Below are 21,848 nucleotides of genomic sequence, written 5' to 3'. Positions count from 1 at the left end.
GGCTTTAAATCACTACACTTTGCCAACTACACCACCCACCACAATTTTCATTTTATTTCACCCACGTTTCACTACTATTCACTACATTTTTAGCTATCTTTGCAATATTTTTACGTTTATGTAAACTTTTCTTCACATTTTCACATTATTTTATGTTTGCCGCTTCACTCAATTGTCACTCATCTTATTTCAATTTCGCCGCACAATTTACGAATATGTGGACAAGAAAATTACCGATACCCTACCGAGAACATTTGCTTTCAGCGAATAAAAATGCTGCCATTTTTTTTATTTCACCGAGTAGCAAACTGACGTCTCTTATATATCTATCCTCTTTGACATTGGTGCTTTATCGGCAACCGTATCGGTAACCTTTTAACAGCTGATTCGACCAACCTTATGAGAATCAATGCAATCGATTATTGGTGCCGCTAAGGTCGTAACCGTATCGTAGCCAACCAATTGGGTTTTGGTTTACCGTCGTAACGATAAACAGCTGATTACGTTAGGGATACGGATACAGCGATACGACATACGGCACCAATGACTCCAGCTTAAAGAATGCAAAAAGCACAAAAGGAGTGCCAAAAAAAAAATAAATTCCGCATACTAACTGCTTTTAAAAGTTTTTACATATTTTAACAAATGGTAAGTAAATGCGGTATTAATTTTTTTGTCTCTGTTGATATCGCAGTTATTCTTGTACCCCTTAATTGACCATCAAGTTTAGAAATAATATCATGACCCAAGTCTAGGGTTAGTCGGTATAGCTTTAAAAACTTCGTTGAATTCAAGTGGAATGGGTCATCTACTTCTCTATGAACCACTGGCGATGGATTTAGTAATTCTTCATTTTGTTATAAAACGTACGCCAAGTACTCAAATGCCATTTGATTTATAAACAAACCAGCTTTCATGTTTGAAAGTATTTAATTACAGTTCCGATTTTCTTTTTTAACTAAATATACCAGAAATATTAATATCGTGATTTTTAACGCAGCCAATTTACTGACCGTTTATTTAACGACACAGCTGATCGTCGATTTACGAATATCGATACAAAATAGTTGCTGAAAAACAAAATCGTTATGGGTATCGATTCGCAAATAAAGCGATGGCAAATGTCGTTAAAAAAGTTAGTGAATACCACTACTGATCTCTTGATGGGAATAAGTAAAATAATCATAATTTTTTAGCCTTCACTATGATATGAACGTTCTTATCGACATTTTGAATCAGCTGTTACCTTACTCAATTCTCTACTATTTTAATTATCAACTTCTAATAATAAAAAATTTAGAAAATAAAATTTATTTTTATAAACTTTAAGTAAAATTTATGGTTCAGAAATTTAAAAATTGCACTGTTTGCTAAGTGTTAACTAATCGCATTATACGATGTCTTTTAGGAGGATCGGATCAAACGTGTTTAGCACTTGCGCAACACTTTCATTTGGCGATTGTTTTTCATTACACTCCATACGATTTTCAAGGTGAGGCGAGAGCAAGCGTTAGTGCCTATAAAACCTTTCTCATTTTAGATAGCTTTCATATAAAATTAACATTTCTTTGTTTTAGCACTCTTAAGAACCGTGCACAAAGAATGCGTTTTGTACAATTCTTGCGTAAAAATGATAATCGTAGAAGACTTGGAGTAGTGTCTGAAGATGGTTCTAAGCTCACTGAAATATCTGGTGGAGCTTGTATATCCAACGATATGGTGAAATTCATTTCTCAGGATATTTCGCTGGATGAAATTCAACGGAAATTAGATGGCCTGAAAAGTGAGGATATGACCGATTCACATCTTCTCCTTCCGCCTGTGGTTAATCCACAAAAAATTATTTGCATTGGCTTAAATTATAAAGATCATTGTGAAGAACAAAACAAACCAGCACCATCGGAACCGATGTTTTTCAGCAAGTTTAATACTGCATTGATTGGGCCCACTGGCGATGTGATTGCGCATAAGATTACTACAGTAAGTACATTGTTATCTAAAAAATATCTATATGTACAGCAGCGAACTTAAGAATAGCAGTGACCATATTTGTCAATTAAATTCTTTATTTACGATATCTTATAAGGCTATGATTAATCTCCCAAAAATTAGCCTTAGGATTTTAACAGGTCACTGTAGGCTAAAGAGCCATATGCATAAATTGGGTATATCGGCTAGTAGCCTCTGTCGATTCTGTGATGCCGAAGATGAGTCTGCAGAACACATCCTGAAGGAATGTGATGCAGTCGCGAGACGAAGGCTTAGGATCCTAGGATCATCCAAATTAGAAAATAGTCACATACATTCTCTGAAGCCAAGAACCATTCTGGATTTTATCAGAGAACTCGGCTTGGATGAAGTGTTGTAAAGAGAATGAGGGCACAATAGACCAATAGGTCGCAGTGCTTAACCTCACAACATCTATCTATCTATCTATCTATCTTAAGAAAAATCTATGATTTCAAAACTCATGCAAGTCAATCTCAAAAACGCTTTCGCAAAAATTGTACGCAAATTTCGAACTTTTCATTTGGAGTTCTGAATTTTTTTTCGAGTATGCAGTTTTGTATCCAAACCAATTTTAACGACGTAGGTCTCAAAGTTCGCATTTATTTCTGAGAATTTTTATACTCAGCGTGCTTTGCACACAGAGTATATTAACTTTGATTGGATAACGGTTGGTTGTACAGGTATAAAGGAATCGAGATAGATATAGACTTCCATGTATCAAAATCATCAGTATCGAAAAAAAATTTGATTGAGCCATGTCCGTCCGTCCGTCCGTTAGCACGATAACTTGAGTAAATATTGAGATATCTTCACCAAATTTGGTACACGGGCTTATCTGGAACCAGAATAGATTGGTATTGAAAATGAGCGAAATCTGATGATAACCACGCCCACTTTTTATATATATAACATTTCGGAAAACACAAAAAACGTCATTATTTTGTAAATAAGTAATATACCTAGAATGTTGAAATTTGACATGTGGACCGATATTGAGACTTAATAAAAATTTGGAAAAATTTTTCAAAATGGGCGTGGCACAGCCCCCTTATGATCAAATCAATTTTACAAATATTAATCATAAATCAAAAATCGTTAAACCTGTCGTAACAAAATTTGGCAGAGAGATTGCCTTTACTTTAAGGAATGATTGGAAGAAAAATTAACGAAATCGGTTAAGGACAACGCCCACTTTTATATAAAAGATTTTAAAAAGGGTCGTGGACGAATAAAATAAGCTATATCTTTGCAAAAAAGAGCTTTATATCAATGGTATTTCATTCGGCCACCGTGGTGTGATGATAGCGTGTTCCGCCTACCACACCGTATGCCCTGGGTTCACACCCCGGGCAAAGCAACATCAAAAATTTTATAAATAAGGTTTTTCAATTAGAAGAAAATTTGTCTAACCGGGGCCGCCCCTCGGCAGTGTTTGGCAAGCGCTCCGGGTGTATTTCTGCCATGAAAAGCTCTCAGTGAAAACTCTTCTGCCTTGCAGATGCCGTTCGGAGTCGGCATAAACAATGTAGGTCCCGTGCGGCCAATTTGTAGGGAAAATCAAGAGGAGCACGACGCAAATTGGAAGAGAAGCTCAAAGCTCTCTTCGGAGGTTATCGCGCCTTACATTTATTTATTTTTATTTTATTTCCCAAGTGGATTTATAACAATAAATAGGAAAAACTTCAAATTTAAAAAAAAAAATGGGCGTAACACCGCCCCTTTTATGACTAAGCAATTTTCTATGTTTCGGGAGCCATAACTCGAAGAAACATTAACGGATCGTAATAAAATTGGGTACACAAATTTTCCGTATAGCAGGAAATATTTCTAGGAAAAATGGACGAGATCGGTTAAAGACCACGCCCACTTTTATATAAAAGATTTTTGAAAGGGTCGTAGACGAAAATAATAAGCTATATCTTAGCGAAACAGAGCTTTGTGTCAATAGAATTTTACTTTCTAAATTGAATTATAACATTAATTGGAAAACACTAAAATTTTTGTAAATGCGTGTGGACCGCCTTTTTATGACTAAGCAGTTTTCTTTGTTTCGGGAGCCAAACTCGAAGAAAAATTAACATATCGTAATGAAATTGTGTACACATATTTTCCTTATAGCAGAAAATATTTCTAGTAAAAGTGGACGGGATCGGTTAAAGACCACGGCAACTTAGATATAAAACAAGTTTAGAAGAGTCGTAGACTAGAATAATAAGCTATAACTTAGCAGAAAGTTTTTTTGAATCAATGCTATTTCACTTATCAAGTTTTATTGTAAGGGAAATGGGGAGAAATTTTTTGTTTAAACGGGCGGTGCCACTTGTTATGTAGAAAAGTAACGGTGAGTATATAATGTTCGGTTACACCCGAACTTAGACACCTTTACTTGTTTTTTTTAAGGATGTTTTAGATTATTCCTCGCTACAAAGTGTGAACATTTTTATATGGAAGAAAATCTGAAATACTTCTGAAAAAATGGTTAAAAGTCTATGCGAATTTTGATAGACATATCTATAACATGTACTTAAGGGCCGTTTTCAGGTTCAAATAGTTTCAGTTACAAAATCCATAAAAGTTTTTTCGTAAAATCCCGAAAATAAAATAAAAGAAGTACCTAACTGACGAAAATTTAAGTACCCAACTGATTTTTACTTTTCTGTTCGATGCTGTACCTTTCATAATTTGCTGAATCATCCAAGTGAATTCTCGATTCCGGGCGTTGCTGATTGTTTCATCTATGCTGATTGTATTGGCTTAAAACTAGCTGGTGGACTAGATGGCATAGAATAATCGTTCCCGCGATGGTGGGATGCTATTTTTTTGGAACGCTCCGGAACAATATCTGGCAAGGGCCGTCAACATCGTTAAAAGTCCCCAAAACTTTCGGAGAGTCTCCTCATAGTACTTCCGCGTAGCGGTGTATCTTCGAATTTAGTATAGCTGAAACACACAACCAAAGATCAAAGCAGTTGGCGAAGTACCGGATTCATATACTCCACAGGACAGACCCCATCTGCAATGCTCGCCCGAATCTTGCTTATAGTAATAATCTCACTTTTAAGTAAACCAGTTTGCAATGATACATTATTACCACCAAATTTATATTTAACATATTTGAAATGTTATTACATTACCTTTAAACTTTTCTTCCTTTTAGAAAATGGACTGGGAAGTCGAGTTAGCAGTCGTTATTGGGAAGGAAGCAAAGAAAGTTGCAAAAGAGCATGCTATGGAATATGTATTTGGATATACCATAGCGCAAGATATCTCAGCCAGAGATTGGCAAAAATCGCGTAATGGTGGACAATTTTTGATTGGAAAATCTATGGATACATTCCTTCCATTGGGTCCAGCAATTGTGCACAAGAGTCTAATTAAAGATGTTTATGACCTCAATATGCGTACAGTAATAAATGGTGTTGAGAAGCAAAATAATTTCACTGGAGATATGATATTCAAGATTGACGATGTCATACACAGATTAACACAGTGTATCACTCTTCTGCCCGGTGATATTATTTTAACAGGAACACCTAAAGGTGTTGGCATGTATCGAAATCCACCGGAATATTTGAAAGTTGGTGATGTTATTGAAACTGAAATACAATGTTTGGGAAAAATGGTGAACAAAGTGGTGGCCGACACTTAAAGAAACTAAAAAAAAAAAAACCTAAATTATTTGAAACTACAAAGTATAGGTGTAAATTGTTCCAGCATTTAGATAAATGGAAACTTCGTGATTTGTTAAAATTTTCGTATATTGTAAGTGTATTATTGAAATTGTTAAATTTTTGTAATTATAAAAAAAAAAAGAATGCATATTTACATAAAAGCATTTAGCTGTCCAACCGAATATATTCAGTTTATTGGAGTATGGCATAAGTGCCGTGATGATGCAAATCCAGCTATGCATGTAGCAAACTGTTGGTGATTATTTTAAAAAACAACTGCAGTTGAATTAAATTGCAGAAACATTACTAATGGTGGTCCACCTTTAATTTAACATTTTAAACCTTAAACGTTTTACTTTTTGTTGCAAAGAATTCATCACGTTTATGAAATGGAGCATAAGGATCATCTATGTAGTATTTCGGACGACGCCAAAAACTAGTTACCATTTTGTCTAACAAATAACTTTGCGTCGAATTTGTAAAGATATGTTGACGTAGTCGTCTGCGTAATGCTGGTGACTTTTTGAATATCTTTTTGTGACGTCCTGAATGCGTTCGTATCCAAATGCCCCAGTCCAGGCGTTTGAAACGTTTTAGCACGGCCTTTACAGACTTACGTTTTCCTTTATTAAGTGAAAATTTGGTTAATGAACGAACTGGTTGCTGTTGAAACGAAGTGAATGCCGGGATGATACTAATTTTCATAGGTTGTACATTAGTTTTTAAAACATTTTGGAGAAAAGTTGTATGGTACGTTGTTGTTGGCTGAAATGCTCGGTTAGAGAGCGCTCGCTGTGCTGGTTCTACTAAATACCTGGTCGCACTATTTACGTGTGCGACAGTGTGTATTGCTAAAAGAAATGGACTCTCTTTATATGCATCAATGCAAATATTCAGCTTACTTACCACTGGAAATTAATGCACGTAGCATGACTTCAATTATATTATTTTTTTTAGGTCAATAGAAAATTATTTCAATTTGGTTCCATAACCAATATGATTTTGACTTTAGCTGGAACTGCCTTACCGATCATAGATCGGAGATGTTTCCATTTGACTTTTTACATTTCCCACTTTCGTAATTTGACATTTGTTCCATTGTTTACTATATAGTTTGGCAGCTTAAGTAGAGGTTATGTTGCGAATAGAGTGGAAGGCAGTGGACTAGGCTGTCGAATGTCATATAATGAAGGAATGGTGTTCGGAGATTTTTCAAAGTTAAAAAAAAAAATGATAGACTTTAATATAAATAAAACTATTGTTTTAATAACAACAAAAACCCCATATATATTCTGTATACATAAATTTGTAAGGATTATCTCACTTTAAAATTTGAATTAAATAATCTAAAGTTTTGTTTTGAAACTGAGTCGAGAACTGTGCGTGTGAATATGCGAATTTTCACCGATCAGCTGTTAGTTGCGCTACTTGGTAAAATTTACAATGATTTGTTCTCTCTCTCAATGCAAAGTAGTGGCTCATTTTGGAGCAAAGCAGAAAAAAAATTTTGGTTTTGTCAAGATTGTGGGAGGACGTCCAGCGCCGTCTCGTTAACGAATTGGAATTATAGCCAAGATATTGAATATTCCAAAATTTAAAGCAAAATGTATCGCCTAGCTTTGAGGAAGCCATGCAGGGACGCCATACAGGTAAGTGTAGGTATTACAACAAAAAGTAAACTGCAGCGCTGTCATGACATTGGTGCGCGAGGTACTACGGTCACTTTCACGTAAAAAACTCAGCACAACAATTCACCCCACCACCCGCACAATCAAGCAAATGGTTATGTCATCTATTAATTTATCCAATCCTGATTGCTGTTATACAGAAACAAAAATATGTTTAGGAGGAACTCTTTATTAACGAATAGTACTGAAGATTTTCAATTGTTACCAAATCATGGTATTCCCTCCCATACGCCGTAATAATAAATAAATAATAATAAGTGACTTTACAACAATGTTGGCAGACATGAAACCGGCATGACCAGCAGCTGATGGAATTCTAAATTTTTAATTACTTATTTTGTAATTAATTAAGAGGTCGCCAAAATCACAATTAAATTTTTAATGTTATTTACTTCAACGATTTTTATTTCTGTTTATTTTATTTTAACGCTAATTAAAAACTAACTTTGATTTCAAATTTTCCTATCTTTTAATAGAACTTTTATTTTCCTACAGATATCATTGAGCCAGTATAGCCGCAGAAATCACAGCAACGGTCTACCACCAAATGTACGAGAAGCTGGCTTTGGTAAGGTGCTTGTATTCCTTTCACCTCTTGTTGCTGTTGGCGGTGTTATTGGATATGCGAAGTAAGTTATTTTTCTTCAATTCTTATATAGATATATATATTAAGAAACCACTTATCTCTTTAGATACGATCCAAAATTTCGAAAGCAGGTTGAACAAAATGTTCCTGGGGCAGAATATGTCCTTAAAGTAGCATTCGAATCACAAGACCCCATTGCAGATATAAGTAAACAGTTTGATGGTGTAAGAAAGCAGTATGATAACGTTTCGAAAACTGTTGGGAGTGTAACTGCTACAGTGTCTGGTTGGTTTGGTGGAAGTGAAAAACCCGCTACCAAGCGTAAGTATTGCGCCTAAATGAAATCGTTTTGAAGTACTGTTGAAATTTTTCGTTTTTTTCAGAATCTGAGGTTGCTCAGCCAAAAACATCTCCATCTCCAAAGCCCGTAAGCTAATACATGTCGAGACAATTTTATATGCTCGGAACTAGTTTTAACGTCGATTTTATTATAATTCACGTACATAAAACTACCGAACACATTACATCAATGCGGAATGGACTGTTTGGTCGAGAGACATCTGTCAAATTTATGCAAGAAATATGGAAATCCAGAAAAACATTATGTTTTAACATCCCTTGTTTAGAGTCCTATCCCGACCAGACGCTATTACCATAGATTTTTACTAATAAATGTTGACTTAGACTACGATCACTTAACGAATGTCTATGAACTCTGGTTCAAAAGTAAACGGGTATTTTCCTAACCTATCGGAATTCTTCATCTTGTCCAGTTTGACCACCGACTAAATCTCGGGCCATCCTACTCAAACCACATCAGCGCGAATGAGCATGGCATAATTAAAAAAAAAAACGGAACCCAGCCGTATGAAGCGAAAAAACACAAGCAGGTCCTTGGTGAACTCCATAAACAGGCGCCGGACCTTTATGCCGGGAATTGCCCGGTGAATCCAGTACTTAAAGAAAAGTATCCAAAACTCGCGGAAGAGGAACGCATACTCCCCAGGGAAACGCGTGTCACTCTTGCTCAACTTCGTTCTGGATACTGTAACAGGTTAAACTCTTACCTATCCAGAATCAACCCCGACATACAAAATGTATGCCCCGCTTGCAATGTGTCCCCTCATGACACCAACCATCTCTTTAATTGTAATGTGGAACCAACGCCTCTAACACCCCTTTCCTTATGGTCCACCCCTGTTGAAACGGCAAGATTCCTTGGACTCCCGTTAGAGGATATTGATGACAATTTGTGATCGGTCGCGGCTGTTAGGTGCGGCGAAGCATTGCTACAACAACAACAACAAGCATGGCATAATGCTATTAATTAATAGCCACCCTTAAATCTTCGGAGTACCATTTATGTAGCCTCAGCTTCGCCGCAAATGTAACCGCGACTGTCACTAATATACATTGCTACAAAAAAATTCCGAGTCTTATGTCAGTTAAAGAAAGCATACTTGTCTTATATGTATACTACAACGTTCTAAAAGTTAAATTCACCTTCAATAAGCCAAATACGTTTTCGCTCCTAAATGTATGCTACAAAAATTGATTTTGTAGTAGAAATGCCGCTTCTGCGCGAAACATGACTACGTATATTATGACTTTTGGAGTTTTGATTTTATCAAAACAACAAAAACTAAGTGTTATCAGAACTCAGCGTATAGTTCTTTGGAAAAAGCTAAGTAGATCCCAGAGTTTGAGTTTCTCCAAATGCGAACTCTGTCACTTTATAGTCGAAATTAAAATTAAATTATTTATACTCGAAGGGACTTGCATCTGCGCGAATGTCACATCATTTTCACTTTCAATTTGTATTATATATCGTTGATGTTGTTACCGTAGGAAAACCCCAAAGATTCGTGAGAGTGTTACCAGAATTCAGTCCTTTGTAGGCTAAATGACGAATATTTTTAGCCCTCGGGTATGTGCATGCTTTACCGTGGGTTACATTCTAAGCCCCTCAACTCACTAGGACCAATTGCATACACACTTTCCTCCTTTCGTGTTTATTGTTTTAAACTAGGCCAAATAAATATTCCCTGACAAATTAATTTAAAACAGTTCCAAGCATCTAAGCATAATTGTATAAATTTATAATATAAATAATAAACGCATTTTAAGGCTAATGCAAACGTTAGTAAGGAAGCCCCTCCTGCAGCAAAACCCACCACTATCAAACCTAGTGAGCCAGTTAAAATTGCGAAACAACCCGAACCTTTGCCTAAAGATGTAACCGATTTGGAAAGCGCTGTGGAAGTAGCTGCCTCATTAGCTGTTAAAGAGTATAATACAGCTATTGGTATTCTGAAAAGGTATTTTTTAATTCTTTTATAATCTCTAGTAATATTACATAAACTCATTTATCGTAGCTTTAACAATGATGTACGTAAAGTGGTTGATGATGCCATCGAAAATGTTGACACTTCGATGTGGACTTCTCTGAGAAACCGCACAAGTGCACGTGATACTTCTGTTGCTACAGCTGAAAAATCGGCGCGTGAAGCTATCGAAAAAATTGGTAAATATGCGAAAAATTGTAAATCAGCAAATCTATGTATAAAAGCACCTATTTTGTATTTTAATTATTTATCAATTTAGAAAAATGTGAAATAGCACTAAGCAAAGCTGCCAATTCTGATAACCATGAGCAAATAATCGGCATACGCAAAAAAATTAAGTCATTGATGGAACACATCAATCATCTCAAAGATGAGCTATACAAACATAAGGACCTTGCTACCATGTCTGAAAAATACTGGCGAAATGTAAGTGTAAAATTGTTGATTGTGTATAAAGTTAAAGGATTTCATTGTTGTTGTTGTTGTAACGATAAGGTTGCTCCCCGAAGGCTTTGGGGAGTGTTATCGATGTAATGGTCCTTTGCCGGATACAGATCCGGTACCACAGCACCATTAAGGTGCTAGCCCGACCATCTCGGGAACGATTTATATGGCCACATTAAACCTTCAGGCCATCCCCTCCCTCCCCACCCCCAAGTTCCATGAGGAGCTTGTGGTCGCCAGAGCCTCGCCTGTTAGTGAAACAGAATTCGCCGCGAATAGGTGAGGTTGAAAATTGGGTTTGGAGAAGATATATATTGCGCTGGTAACCTGAAGGGTTGCGCTACACAGCCCCTTGAATCTGGTATTTTAGTCGCCTCTTACGACAGGCATACCTACCGCGGGAATATTCTGACCCCCTAACCCGCTGGGGTGGATTTCATTGTTCAACGCAATTAATAGTACTTATTTTTTAGGTTGAAAAAGCTCGCAATTATTTTATTGAAGAAATTGAATCAATATTCCCTGGCCTGAATTTGTCCGACCAGAAACTGAATCTTTCAAAAGAAGATTTAGACTTGTTCATAATGCATGCTTATTCGCATGTGTTGGCTTATCAGAAAGAACTGCAGCGCTTGCAAACTGATGGCGAATTGCGTCTAAAGCGTGCGATTGAAGCATTCCGCGCCGATAACGATTCAGAAGCGGTTAAAGCACAACTTGATTACCATTTGGAAGCTGAAAAACGTAAATTGGCTCTTGAGAATCAGAAAAAAATTTTCCAAATACGTGCCGATGCTGAGAAACAATTGCGTCAACAATTGAAGAAGCAAGCAGAGGCGCTTATCGATCATTTGAATGATGCATTGGCCACAAAAGAAAGCGAGATGAAGCGTAGTTTCTCACGTGAACTAGAAGATAAACTGGCAACGGAGAAAGCTAATTATAAATTACAATTGGCTGCCATGGTCGGCAAAATGCGTGGCATGGATGCTGCACTACAAGGTAATTCACTTCATTTTTTGTATGGTGCCTAAATTTATATATTTATTTAAATATATTTCTTCACCAAACCTACATTATTAAGAAATTGATGCCGAATTGAAAGGTATAAAGTGCATCCTATAAATATGTATATCGTCGTCTTAGAATTTGAACCTGCTAAGCATGAGCAAAAATTATTTTTTGATGCAAATCGGTAGCAAAGAAAATACCACATCACCAGGAAAAAACAGTTACACAATAAAGTGGCCGTTAACGAAGTAAGCCAACTTTATGTTGAGTTTACTTTCCATGATTTAGATTAAAAATTAAAATAGTTTTTGCCCGCTATGTCATTTCTCTCCCTGATGGCGAGTATTCTCGCCTCATTATGCAGATGGTGTTCTGGGGACATAAGAAGACAGCCCGTGGCGATTCTGAGAGCAGTATTTTGGCAGGCCTGTAGTTTCTTCCAGTGGGTAGTTTTTAGGCTTGGCGACCATATGGGTGACGCGTAGCACGTAATCGGCTGGCTAATTGCTTTGTATGTGGTCATGAGCGTTTCTTTATCTTTTCCCCAGGTACTGCCAGCAAGGGATTTGAGGATTTTATTACGGCTCTGAATTCTCGGAACAATTGCGGTTGCGTGCGCACCAAAATGTAGATCCTGATCAAACGTCACACCCAAGATTTTGGGGTGTAGGACAGTCGGTAGCGTAGTGCCATCGACGTGGATGTTCAATATGGTCGACATTTGGGGCGTCCATGTTGTAAATAAGGTCGCGGAAGATTTAGTCGGTGACAATGCCAGGTTTCGCGAGGCGAAAAAACTGGAGAGATCAGGGAGATAGTCGTTTATTTTATTGCATAGCTCATCGATCTCTGGGCCTGGGCCTGTGGCCATTATTGTGCAGTCATCGGCGTAGGAAACGATTGTGACTCCTTCCGGTGGTGAAGTTAGCTTAGATATGTAGAAATTAAACAAAAGTGGGGATAGGACACCACCCTGTGGCACCCCCTGTTTAATTCTCCTTGGTTTTGATGTTTCGTTTCTGAATTGCACCGATGCCTGCCGACCACCCAGATAATTTGCGGTCCACCTTTTAAGACATGGAGTAGGGTAGACCCTTCCAGGTCTTGCAGTAACGAGCCATGGTTGACCGTATCAAAGGCTTTTGATAGGTCTAGCGCTATGAGTACTGTTCTATGGTGGGGGTATTGATTCAAACCGCAATTTATCTGGGTGCTAATGACATTTAGCGCGGAGGTAGTGCTATGGAGTTTTCTGAAGCCATGCTGATGAGGGGCTAGCTGCAAATGTGCTTGGAAATAAGGGAGCAAAATGGCTTCAAGCGTCTTTGCCACTGGCGATAGGAGAGATATCGGACGATATGACTCACCTATGTTAGCTGGTTTCCCAGGCTTTAGTAGCGGGACCACCTTGGCCATTTTCCATTTCTCGGGTATGACAAAGGTGGAAAGAGACAGGTTGAAGACATGCGCTAAATATTTCAAACCCTCTTTCCCTAGGTTTTTAAGCATCGGCATGGCTATGCCGTCTGGGCCCACTGCTTTGGATGGTTTAGCGCGACCAATGGCGTCCTAAACCTCTCTAGCGGCGATGGCGACTGGTGACGCGCTGAATTTGTGTTTATGTGCGTGTCTATTGGCTCTCCATCTATCTTTGTCAACCGTAGGATGCATTATATATTGTCGGCAGAAAGCGCTCGCGCATTTTTTCGCATCCGACAGCACCTTATCGCCAAAGGCGATGGAAACTTTGTCTTTATGCTTAGTCGGATTCGATAGGGACTTTACGGTGGACCAAAGTTTACCTACAACGGTAGAGAGGTTACAACCTCTTAGGTGCTCTTCCCATTTCGCCCGCTTGTGTTCGTCCACAAGCAATCTGATGCGTTGGTTTATATCCCTTATTTGGCGGTCGCCTGGATCAAGCTGTCTTATAAGGTCGCGTTCCCTCGCTAAGCTCGCGGCCTCCGCCGGGAAGTGGGCCGGATTTCGGGAATTCTCCCGGCGGGAATGAAATGTGCCGACGCGGATTCAATGACCTTACGGAAGGCACGCTCCCCTTGGCGGGCATCAGTCGGGATAGGGAGGGCAGCAAAGCTGCTGTCTGTTGCAGATTTATATTCTTCCCACTTTGCTTTTTTGAAGTTTATGAAAGTGCGTTTTTCGGTGACGATGAAGTCGGCGATACGCTCGAACGCAGTTTACGAGTTCTGCGCTCACGATTGAGATATTTGGCGAGCTATGACAGCTTCCTACCATACGTGTGGGGGCGTCTCCGTTTATTGTGCAGAACGTCGTTTCTTCTATTTGATCCGCCAACATCTCACCCCTACTGTCCGCCCGCAAGTTTGAATGCCATAGGTCGTGATGGGCATTGAAATCGCCTAAGATAATGCGATTGTTGCCAGTGAGTAAGGCCTCGATATTAGGGCGGTATCCACTGGGGCAACAGGTGACAGGAGGGATGTAGATGTTGATGATTTCTAGATTTGCATCGCCTGACCGAACAGATAGGCCTTGACGTTCTAAGACATTGTCCCTGCGGTCGATGCCAGGATCAAATATATAATATTGCACAGAGTGGTGTATAATAAACGCGAGGCCGCCTCTATTTCCGCTCTCGCGGTCTTTCCTGTGGACATTATACCCAGAGCAGGTCTGCAATGCAGATCTTGCTGTGAGTTTAGTCTCTTGAATCGCAGCAATGCGGATGTTGTGCCGCTTCATGAAATCGACTATGTCCGTAATCTTCCCAGTTAGTCCATTACAGTTTAACTGCAGATCTCTGAAGTGCATGAGGGTGACGCCGCCACTCTAGGGGTAAGTGACGGGTGACTACGCCTAGGTTGTGGAAGGTCAGGACGCAATTGCTGTTGTGGCCTTGGGACTGGGCGCCCTTGGGCAAGCATTGGGGTACCCGGATGATTTGGGTTTGCGACCTGGCAACATGGCGCGATGAAACCCGTCGAGGGGTTGCCATCGCGGAGACCAGAACATCTAGGAAAGTGGCACCACCCAAGGCAGGAGCTGCATTGAGCGGATGTCGCAAACCTATATATTCTGTGCTGGCAGACGGTGCAAACGGAGGTAGGGATTAAGAGTCTGTTTCCCTGACCTGCATGATTGCTGCCAGAAAAGAGGGGGGAGAAGAAGACGGGGGCAGGGTCTGCTGCTCAGCATTGCTACCAGCTCTACTACGAAGGTAGTAGTTATGAGTGGTATCAGCTGTTTGAGTTGTTGGCGCCGTGGGGCGCGAGCAGCAGCGGGTACTTGTTGTGGCTTGCTGAGCAGCGAGGCTGCTGGAAGGTAGTGGGCGTGAGCAGCAAGGAGCCACAAAAGATTTATAAAAGTTACGTGGACGTCGGGTTTTGGGATCAAGCCCAGAACAACCTGTCCGATGCAACCATCCCTTGCACGAGACACACTGAACAGAGTATGACCGTCCTAAAAAGATTCTTTTCTGGCAAATGCAGCAAAACCATTTCTCAGGACCGGGGTCAGGAGACGGACCCGGATTGGGTTCGTTACCTTCCCGCAGTAAGAGAATATGTAGCAGTCCTGCTGCAAGGAGCTGCTGGGGAGATGACAATTTGTGGGAGGGACGAAACAAATTAAATGGGGTCACACTGAAATGACAGTCCTTGGTCGGGAAAAATCCCGAGTCGCTCCGGTACATAGAACCGACTGCCTTGGGAAGCATCATGTGATACGTCTCGAATAGCAGTTTTAGGTTCAGCGCCATGGCGGGGTGGAAGGTAATGAACAAGCGGACTTCTTGGCCAGAGATGCAGCGACTGCAAAACGCATCGGAGCTGATCCGCTTTTGTTAGTTGATCTCTAAACAATAAAGCGAATATATATAAACCACATGGGCCCGAATACGTCAGTCTTAAGCTTAAGACAGTTAAGGTTGCTGTTGGCAGTTCAAAGCAAAAATCTCTACAGGCCTCAAAAATTATAAATGAACTCTAATAATAACCTAGACAATTGAAATACTGATTTCTGACTAAGTAAATGTGCTCTATCATTCAGTTATTTATTTATTTATTATTTATTAAGTATATTATTTGTTCTAGCCTTTTCTTACTCATAGTCATTAGCTTTAAGTTTCAAGTTTAAATTGTTCCTATTTTATGTCTTTTACCGACTAGCACTATAAAATAATTTTTGCCAAATTGTTGTGCTGGGATGAATTGCCTAATAAATACAAATACTTTTCTTAAGTTTATTGCAGTGTATTGGCTGGTTTTGTGACCTATCAGCCGGAGACGTCCAAATACACCCTTTATCAAACTCCTAAGTAGAAAAGTATTTTTTCATAGCAGAACTTTAAGTTTTACACAATAGATAGCGCGATTGGGCTAAATAATTTTAGTCAATACATTCTTATAAGTACATATAAATGTATGAAAATAATAACTTTTTATAACTTTTTTTACAGCACGTGCTGAGGCCGAACGTTCAGCTCATCAGGCTCAGGCGCTTTGGGCCGCCAGCCAAGCCTTATGGGCTACAGTGAGCACGGCTGAACCCGGTGTGCATTGGCGTAACAAATTGCGTCCATTGAAAAGTGAAATAAAGGCTATTTCTAAAGTTGCCGGTGAATATCGCTATCTTTGAAGTATTTAATACTTACAAACTAAATCACAACAACATGTTAATTTTAGAGGGTGACGAGCTTGTTTCTGTTGTTTTGCAAAATTTACCATCAACGGCTAGTGAACGTGGCGTTTTTACAGAAGATGCTTTACGTGAACGCTTTATTAATGTAGAACGTGTAGCACGCAAGCTGGCCATGGTGCCGGAGGGTGGTGCAAGTCTACCTATTTATTTCCTTTCCTATTTGCAGTCTCTCTTCATACTAACACCGGATGATCCCATATCGCAAGATGAATTGCAAAATAAACCATTTGATTATAGCAAATTAGATACTTACGATATATTAAATAGAGCTAGGTAAGCAAAAAAGTAGATTTATACTGCGCGTATTAAAAATCTAAAACTTGGTTAATTTTACAGGTACTTCGTTGATCGTGGCGATCTAATGCAAGCACTAAAATACATGAATCTACTACAAGGTGGACCACGTAGTGTTTCATGTGATTGGTTAAACGAGACGCGTCTAACTTTGGAAACCAAACAAGCTGCCAATACGTTAATGGCCCATGCTGCTGCGAGTGGCCTTTTATATTTATAAACTTAAAAGAAAATTAATTACCTAAACCAACACAAAACCAATTGTGGGCATTGGAAATTTAAGACGACAATTATGAAAGTCAACAATAATGCGTAATATTTTTTTTTAATTAAGTTGATTTTCAAATCAGATTAAATATTTAATAATTGTTTATCCTTCGCCTTAGTTCTAATTAAAATTATCTTATTTAATATGTCTTTTTTTAATTTAGCTGCGCATTACAAATGTAAAGAATTAAACGAGCTGTTACATTCTTGAAAAAGAAAGAAACCAGATTTGCAATAGTAAATGAGATGACATCACATCGATAACACTCCCCAAACCCTTGGGGGGGGTTGGGGGGGGGGGCAACATTATCGCTACAACAAGAACAACAACAACCAGCTTAAGTAGTGTAGTTGGTCTGCGTTTAAACATTTTGAATTTTTTTGAAAATTTACAGCGCAATGTTGGTAAAAAAATATCCCCCCTATTGCTCAATCAAAACAAACACTTTTTTTCCTTTTTCAAAGCAAGTAAAATACTTTTTAACCATTACAAAGATAGTCGATTATCCCTCAGCTGTCGATTATATACAGCAATAGGGGTCAGCAAAAACAGTTTCTAACGCTAGAGAAATATTGTGATTTTACATTGTTGTTGTTGTAGCGATGTTGTGTTGTTGTATTAACAGTGCTTCGCCCCATTTAATGGGCACGACCACTCACAAATTGTCATCTGAATCCTCTAACGGTAGTTCAAGGAAGCTTGCTGTTTCAACAGGGTGGACCATAGGGAGATGGGTGTTATTGGCGTAGGTTCCACATTACAATTGAAAAGATAGTTGGTGTCATTCGGGGACACATTACATGCAGGACCTACATTACGTATGTCGCGGTTGATTCTGGACAAGTAAGAGTTTAACTTGTTACAGTATCCAGAGCGAAGTTGGGCCAGGGTGACTCGTGTTTCCCTTGGTAGTGTGCTTTCTTCTGCAAGGGTGGGATATTGCATATTAATAATGGGATTCACCCTGCGCATCCTGTCAAAGGCGTTTACCGATTCTGTGTGGATTTGGCTAAGGGCTGCTTATGCTTGCCTGGATCAAACGGTTGTGTTGGCAGGTGCCGCATCTCGGCATAGTGCCTTAGGAGATGTTCCCCTAATCCCCGTGGAGGCGGTGCTAAATCAGCAGTTGTTTCCTAAGATGTCCTGGTTTTTAGGAAAGTGAGCAAACTGTTGATATGCTACATATCTATACCTCAAATCAGCTAAATATTGAAAGAAACTTAAAATTCACATTAGAAATTGAGGCTAGAGTTCGATTAGAATTGTAACCCTTTTCTCTATATTCAGAACAAAGTCCCCTTTTTGTCGAGAATGCTATAATTTTCGACAGTTCCGCAAATAGTCGTCTAACCTTCTACCTTAGAGAAATACATTAGAATTCGATTCGATTTGTCTCTAACAGTAATGTTTGTTGTGGTGGGGGTGGGATAGACTACCCGTTTTAACGCTTGGCAAAACACTAGTTTGTGACAAATCAAGTCATAACAACGGCACTTACGACCTGGGAATGGGAGGCTTGATAGCATTAGGTGCATGTTACCAGAACGCACCGGATCTATAACCGGTAAAGGACCATCAACACCGATGACCCTCCCGTAACCTCCGGAAAGTGTCTTAATCAATACGTTACTATGTCGATGATCTTCAGTGTATCCCAACTCCACTGCCCAAAGGTATGAGAGAACACGTATCTGCGCATGGATGTCTCCTTGTTATTTCAAATAAGACCAATTCTTTGAGCACATACATACTCCAAACTGAACTAAATTAATCCCAGACAATGTTTGCCCGGTGCTCAACCTTAGCTGAACGAAGTCGCCCCGGTGCTCAACCAAACCATAATTAAATATCTAAATAATTTAAGATACATCCAAACAACTGGAAAATAACCACTGTCCCGGTTATCAATTATAACACTATAAAAAATTGGATTTTTCCGAAGAATTCGCAAGCGCCGTAAAGATATTTAATGTAATGATCAAACCACATTTTTAATACTGTTCGGCCATTTTATTCCTGGGATCCACACAGATGAAAAACAGGCTGCAAAAACTAAAAAACAAAGGGATGCGGTACATACTATTATGTAATAGGCTGACACCAATCACATATATGTTAGAAACTCTGAAATGGTTAAATATCAATCAAAGAACAATTATGAACGTACTTCTTTTTGTGTTTAAAATGAAATGTCACCTACTACAAAAGTACTTAACGAGCCAAATAGCATATGTAGGAGATGTGCACCTAGGGCTTAAGGAACAAGAATGATTTTAGAATTAAATTTTTAAATCCAATAAGGCACAAAATGTTTTAATATATAAAGGTGAATTCTTAAAATGATATGTATAAATGAACACACCATTAAAACACACCATTTAACAAACATAAAATAAAATAAATATTTATAAGTGCTTCTTACATTGAATTTTTATATTAAGTAATTTTATTTCATTTTGCTTCGTTTTATTATGAATGTTTTTATTTTGTTTCTTTTTTGTTTTTATATATATCATAAATTTTTTTGTCCAATAGGTACGTTATGTTTAAAAAAATTCAAAGTTTTATTTTTTGAATAGGTAACTACGTTGCGGGCTAATAAAATGAAATAAAGCCCGCGGGCATTAATTTGCTTTTCAAAAGGGAAAAAACGCCCGCGGGCTCTATTTCCTTTTCTTTTAAGAAATAGCACTGCAGCAATATTTAGTCATATAATTTTTTATCTCTCGTTATACATATTTTAATATACTATTATTTAACTATATATGTTGTAAATACATATGTATTTGGTAAGTAAATTTAGTCAAGTACAATAAATAAATTAAATTATTGCCAATATTCAAGTAAAAGCTCTTAAATTGTAAATTTTTCTTATTGATCTACTTTGCCACTGCTAGCCTCAGCTTGATTTCCAGTTATGGAATCTAATGCAGCAAACTTCCAACGCATGTAAGCAACTCGCATACGATCCCAAACATTGCCGAGGGAGTCCATTGCGGGACGCACATCCAAAATTGCGAATTTATAATCCTTGTCCACAACACCGCCGTCATAATAGTCAATTACATAGCGCACATCTTTGCCACAGCGATCGACAATCCAATCGTGCCGGTCGAAGGGTAGTTCGTAGCTGTCAAAAAAGATGTATAAAAGCAGGTTTTAACAAATTATATGCAGGTATAATATGTACATACCCCATCCAACTGCGTATACGTGCGCGTGGACTGTAATCAGCAGCCTTGCCGCCAAAACTCTTTAATCGTGGATTACCACATTCCTTTACATGTAGTGCCTCCCATTTAAGTACTTCCTTCCAAGCTTGCTCATTATTGGCATTATGTATAAATATAATATCACCCAAATCTTTTTGTGAAATATCTTCATTCTTCCAACGCCAACCTTTGCGCAACATTGCATTCCAAAACATTTGCTGACTGGGATATTGCCAAAACTGTTGAGAACCATCTTCTGTTACCTTTGGTATAGTCGAAGTTTGACGTTCCGTTGATAATGGAAATGGTTGATCTGGTGCTGGTTGTTGATTGGCGGGTGGCATCATATTAAGTGGATTAATATCATTGGCACCATGTTGTACAGGGCATTCAGATGCTGCTGCTCCTGTAGTTTTTGTTTGTTGTTGCACCGATTGTGTTGCAGAATCTTTTTGGTGCATAGGACATTCTGGTGAAGGAGCAGCGCCGATAGCAGCGACAAGTGCATGGTCGTTGGGCATTTGGGGTGCTGCTTGCATACTTACCCCAGGAATTGTGTTACCCATTGTAGTTCTACAATGAAATTCAAAATAAGTGGATCACAGTGTTTTACAACCCTCAAATGTAGGTTGCATAATTGCAACGCATTCGCTGGGTGAGATAACAAATGTCAACACATACCCCTAACAATTTCTTCTTTCTTTTATAATTTAAGAACCGCGATGAAACCAACTGGCCTCCAATTTATGTAATTTCGTGACAAAAAAATATTTCACTACATAGGACGATAGTCGAGATTCTACCAACTAGAGTTGGGTCGTTTCGTTCTGAACTTGTTCAATTGACCGGGTCTCTCAACTGAACAAGTGAACTAGATCTTCGATTTCGGTTCTTTTTGTTCTTTTTTAATGTTATTCTTTCCCTCTTCTCGTTCGCGAACATTGTAAATTCACACATACATACGCAGAAATTCTGAGCACGAATGTCGATGATGCCACTTACACTAAAGATATGTGTGGTCATCTTTGTGTGTGGCACTGCTACAACAATATATGTATGGACTATTTATGAAAAACATGCTTTATAAGAAACTAATTATTACATTTATTAAACTTGAAAAGTTCATATTTACAATTTGTATCTGTACTCTTTCAATTTCCTGGATCTTCCGAAATTTGTAACTTTTTTTGAAGTTAATTATACATATATATTGACTTATTTATTCATTACTCATTTAAATGTACCTACGCAAAGCATTGCTGCATACACACCCTCATCTATACTTGTTGGCTTTTTTCGCGGGTGCGAGCAGCAGTGATCAAATTTGCTTGAAAAAAAAAGAACAGATTAACAAAAAGAACAACTTGTTCGTTCATCAGAAAAAGAACTAAAGATTCGAATCTCTGAAATGAACGAAAAAGCACAACTCTACTACCAACTCTAACCCTACTATGAGGTTATATGTACCAAACAATTGACAGTTCAGTTTTGACATTTAATTTCAAGGGAATGCAAACATCGAGCTGCCGGACTGTTATGATATTCAGATATTTTAGAACCAAAATTTTAATTCTGGACTTCGGATTATTGGTATCTCTCAAAACGTCGTGGCAAGAATAGAAGAATACATTAGCGTGTT

General features: G+C 38.5%; 4 protein-coding genes across 4 annotated transcripts; 2 read left to right on the top strand and 2 right to left on the bottom strand.

Annotated features, from left to right (window-relative positions):
• The first annotated feature begins 1,230 nt into the window (after positions 1-1,230).
• On the top strand, positions 1,231-5,863 carry LOC137238379 (oxaloacetate tautomerase FAHD2A, mitochondrial). The gene is made up of 3 exons (XM_067763281.1): positions 1,231-1,492; positions 1,578-1,980; positions 5,168-5,863. Exons 1-3 carry the CDS (start codon positions 1,398-1,400, stop codon positions 5,657-5,659), a joined length of 990 nt encoding a protein of 329 aa, XP_067619382.1. The 5' UTR covers positions 1,231-1,397; the 3' UTR covers positions 5,660-5,863.
• mRpL35 (mitochondrial ribosomal protein L35) lies at positions 5,405-6,733 on the bottom strand. The gene is made up of 2 exons (XM_067763282.1): positions 6,588-6,733; positions 5,405-6,532 (listed from the first exon to the last, which is right to left on the bottom strand). Exons 1-2 carry the CDS (start codon positions 6,610-6,612, stop codon positions 6,018-6,020), a joined length of 540 nt encoding a protein of 179 aa, XP_067619383.1. The 5' UTR covers positions 6,613-6,733; the 3' UTR covers positions 5,405-6,017.
• Positions 6,734-7,143: 410 nt separating this feature from the next.
• On the top strand, positions 7,144-19,611 carry Mitofilin (inner membrane mitochondrial protein mitofilin). The gene is made up of 11 exons (XM_067763278.1): positions 7,144-7,330; positions 7,865-7,998; positions 8,062-8,276; positions 8,339-8,382; positions 10,083-10,273; positions 10,331-10,479; positions 10,560-10,726; positions 11,218-11,746; positions 16,194-16,352; positions 16,420-16,708; positions 16,772-19,611. Exons 1-11 carry the CDS (start codon positions 7,286-7,288, stop codon positions 16,947-16,949), a joined length of 2,100 nt encoding a protein of 699 aa, XP_067619379.1. The 5' UTR covers positions 7,144-7,285; the 3' UTR covers positions 16,950-19,611.
• Cchl (Cytochrome c heme lyase) lies at positions 19,426-21,064 on the bottom strand. Its single transcript, XM_067763279.1, has 3 exons — positions 20,891-21,064; positions 20,192-20,782; positions 19,426-20,127 (listed from the first exon to the last, which is right to left on the bottom strand). Exons 2-3 carry the CDS (start codon positions 20,773-20,775, stop codon positions 19,869-19,871), a joined length of 843 nt encoding a protein of 280 aa, XP_067619380.1. The 5' UTR covers positions 20,776-20,782; positions 20,891-21,064; the 3' UTR covers positions 19,426-19,868.
• Between the last annotated feature and the right edge of the window lie 784 nt (positions 21,065-21,848).

Source organism: Eurosta solidaginis, chromosome 1 (assembly GCF_040869045.1).
Source record: "Eurosta solidaginis isolate ZX-2024a chromosome 1, ASM4086904v1, whole genome shotgun sequence".
In the NCBI taxonomy this organism is placed as follows: Eukaryota; Metazoa; Arthropoda; class Insecta; order Diptera; family Tephritidae; genus Eurosta; species Eurosta solidaginis.
Note: the sequence above shows the minus strand (reverse complement) of the source record. Positions and strands in the feature narration are given on the sequence as shown.

Bases quoted from the DNA above. Each gene is read 5' to 3' on its own strand.
- LOC137238379 (XM_067763281.1), top strand. From the start codon at position 1,398: ATGTCTTTTAGGAGGATCGGATCAAACGTGTTTAGCACTTGCGCAACA. The intron at 1,493-1,577 runs GTGAGGCGAGAG...TCTTTGTTTTAG, and splicing joins CACTCCATACGATTTTCAAG to CACTCTTAAGAACCGTGCAC. The intron at 1,981-5,167 runs GTAAGTACATTG...TCTTCCTTTTAG, and splicing joins TTGCGCATAAGATTACTACA to AAAATGGACTGGGAAGTCGA.
- mRpL35 (XM_067763282.1), bottom strand. From the start codon at position 6,612: ATGCTACGTGCATTAATTTCCAGTG. The intron at 6,533-6,587 runs GTAAGTAAGCTG...CATTTCTTTTAG, and splicing joins ACGTGCATTAATTTCCAGTG to CAATACACACTGTCGCACAC.
- Mitofilin (XM_067763278.1), top strand. From the start codon at position 7,286: ATGTATCGCCTAGCTTTGAGGAAGCCATGCAGGGACGCCATACAG. The intron at 8,277-8,338 runs GTAAGTATTGCG...CGTTTTTTTCAG, and splicing joins TGAAAAACCCGCTACCAAGC to AATCTGAGGTTGCTCAGCCA. The intron at 16,709-16,771 runs GTAAGCAAAAAA...TTAATTTTACAG, and splicing joins GATATATTAAATAGAGCTAG to GTACTTCGTTGATCGTGGCG.
- Cchl (XM_067763279.1), bottom strand. From the start codon at position 20,775: ATGGGTAACACAATTCCTGGGGTAAGTATGCAAGCAGCACCCCAAATG. The intron at 20,128-20,191 runs GTATGTACATAT...CTTTTTTGACAG, and splicing joins CGTATACGCAGTTGGATGGG to CTACGAACTACCCTTCGACC.